This window comes from Trichechus manatus, unplaced genomic scaffold, assembly GCF_000243295.1.
Source record: "Trichechus manatus latirostris isolate Lorelei unplaced genomic scaffold, TriManLat1.0 scaffold00022, whole genome shotgun sequence".
In the NCBI taxonomy this organism is placed as follows: Eukaryota; Metazoa; Chordata; class Mammalia; order Sirenia; family Trichechidae; genus Trichechus; species Trichechus manatus.
The window spans coordinates 12,753,748-12,756,818 of record NW_004443958.1 but is presented as its reverse complement, the minus strand read 5'-3'; the positions used below and the strand labels follow the sequence as shown (position 1 = coordinate 12,756,818).

General features: G+C 37.9%; 1 protein-coding gene across 1 annotated transcript in view; it reads left to right on the top strand.

The window, feature by feature from the left end:
- Positions 1 to 3,071, top strand: part of WASHC5 (WASH complex subunit 5) — a 63,482-nt gene that overhangs the window by 10,988 nt on the left and 49,423 nt on the right. The window contains 2 exon segments of the mRNA XM_023728160.1: positions 1,884 to 2,144; positions 2,766 to 2,866. Coding sequence (XP_023583928.1) covers positions 1,884 to 2,144; positions 2,766 to 2,866 — 362 coding nt within the window.

The window sequence follows — 3,071 nt, the reverse complement described above, 5'->3', positions numbered from 1 at the left end:
CCATCAAGTCTGGTCTTTTTATGTGAATTTGAGTTCTGCTCCGTACTTTTCTCTTGCTCTGTCCAGGACTTTCTGTTGTGTACCCTGTCAAGGTGGTCATTGGGGATAGCCTGGCACCATCTAGTTCTTCTGGTCTCAGGCTGATTGAGTCTCTGGTTTATGTGGACCTTTTTTCTCTTGGGCTAATGTTTTCCTTGGTTTGGTGTTTTTCATTCTCCTTTGTTCCAAGTGGGTTGGGACCAATTGATGCATCTTAGATGGTCACTGGCAAGCTTTGAAGACCCCAGACACCACACAGTAAAGTGGAATGCAGAACATTTTCTTAATAAATTTTGTTCCACCAGTTGACCTAGATGTCCCCTGAAACCATGGTCCCGAGGCCCCAGCCCCAGCCACTCTGTCCCTCAAAGTGTTTGGTTGTATTCGGGAAACTTCTTAGTTTTTGCTTTGATCCAGTTGTGCTGACTTTCCCTGTATTGTGTGTTGTCCTTGCCTTTACCTATGATGATTCTTTTCTACTCTCTAGTTAGTGAATTTCCCTACACCTCCTTCCCCACCCTCATAACCATCAAAAAATGCTTTCTTCTGTGTTTAAACCTTTTCTTGAGTTCTTACAATAGTGGTCTCATACAATATTTGTCCTTTTGCAACTGAGTAATTTCACTCAGCATAATGTCGTCCAGATTCATCCATGTTGTGAGATGTTTCACAGATTCATCATTGTTCTTTATGGTTGCCTAGTGTTTCATTGTGTGTATGTGCCATAGTTTGTTTATTCATTCGTCTATTGATGAGCACCTAGGTTGTTTCCATCTTTTTGTTATTGTGAACAGTACTACAATGAACATAGGTGTGCATACTATTTGTGTGACGGCTCTTATTTCTCTAGGATATATTCCAAGGAGGGGGATTGCTGGATCGTATGGTTACTTCTATTTCTAGCTTTTTAAGGAAGCACCAAATCGTTTTCCAAAGTGACTGTACCATTTTACTTTCCCACCGGCAGTGCATAAGTGTTCCAGTCTCTCCACAAGCTCTCCGGCATTTATTATTTTGTGTTTTTTGGATTAGTGCCAGCCTTGTTGGGGTGACATGGTGTCTCATTGTAGTTTTGATTTGCATTTCTTTAATGGCTAATGGTCATGAGCATTTCCTCATGTATATCTGTTAACCACCTGACTATCTTCTTTGCTGAGGTGTCTGTTCATATCCTTTGCCCATTTTTTAATTGGGTTATTTGTCTTTTTGTTGTTGAAGTGTTGCGGCATCTTACAGATTTTAGAGATTAGGCCCTTATCGGATATGTCATAGCCAAACATTTTTTCCCAGTGTGTAGATGGTCTTTTTACTCTTTTGGTCAAATCTATTGATGAGCATAAGTGTTTGATTTTTAGGAGCTACCTAGTTTGTCTTTTGGTGTTTGTGCATTGGTAGTTATGGTTTGTATACTACGTACGCCATATATTAGGGCTTCTAGTACTGTCCCTATATTTTTCTTCCATGATCTTTATGGTTTTAGATTTTAGGTTTAGGTCTTTGATTTCTACAGTTCTTAATAATTCATTATTTATTATTCATTGAACTAGCTCTTCCATATTCTTGGAGCCCTGGTGGCACACTAGTTAAGAGCTCGGCTGCTAACGAAAGGTTCACGAGTTCGAATCCACCAGCTGCTCCTTGGAAACCCTATGGGGCAGTTCTGCTCTGTCCTGTAGGGTTGCTATGAGTCAGAATCGACTCGATGGCAATGGGTTTTTGTTCCTTTGTTCGTTTGTTTTGGTCTTTATTACATATTCTTATGCCATTATTCCTAAGATATTTGTAATTCATAAATCAGGACTAGGAAATAATTCCTTTTACTTGGATTAGCCATAAATATCAAGCTGTGGTCCTAAATCGCTATGAATTCCCATTCACAAGACCCTATTCTTAAGAGCATGAAGGACCATGAATTAGTAGACCAGAATACCTGATATTCTGCCTTGTTGTTAAATAGTCTTTACTTTTCTTCTTCAAAAATGTTAAAGTTTCCATTATCAGTGAATGACTTGCTTTCCAGATACCTAGATGACCTCAGTGAAGGTGTTTATATTCAGCAAACTTTAGAAACTGTGCTTCTCAATGAAGATGGAAAACAACTTTTAGTAAGTAATAGTGACCATTCAAAACAGAAATTAAGGAGTATCAAACTTGGCATCACTTGTCTTGCTTTAAGTCACAAATACATACAGAATACCAGTGTTATAAGGATAAGCAAAATAAGCTGCTAATTATCTTCTAACTGGCAGACCCATGTCTAAGTTTAGAACGTAGTAGACTTTGAACAAAATTATAAGTGAATAAAAGATTAAGTAGCAGTCATGAACTTCCTCATTGTAAGAACTCTATCTTTATTTTTTGTATCCCTGACATCTAGCCTGGTACTTAGTAGATAGAGACCACTGAAGAAATGTTATTAAGTAAGTGAATGACTTTATGATAAAAAGATGTTTATAGTAGTGGAATTCTATTTTGGTATTCCAAGCAGAATACCAAAAATAGGCCAACTGAAAGATAATCACTGTGAATTAAAACTTATTTTGCATAAATTTTTCAAAGCCCATTCTGTACCAGTGAGAGCCCTTAGGGGAAGCCTGCATTTTCCTTGCAGTATCAAGCTTTTAGGAGAAATGTCAACAAATCGATTTTCGTTAACCGTAATCAACTTCACTCCACTGAGAGTGCATATGCCTGTGATTTGGGCCATTGTCTTTTTCTCTTCATAGTGTGAAGCGCTGTACTTATATGGAGTGATGCTGCTGGTCATCGACCAAAAGATTGAAGGAGAAGTCAGAGAGAGAATGCTGGTTTCTTACTATCGATACAGGTATCTCTGGGCTAGGACTGCACACGCCAAAAACACTGGTATTGGTAAAATGCAGTGTGTTTCCATAATACTTTTACTGTGAACGGCAGCAATATGATCTAGGTGACAGAACTATAAGAATCTCATTTCTTCTGAACATGTAGGAATTTAACAGTTGTTATAGCATATATATCATAAACCAAAAAAAAAGAAAAAAAAAAAAACC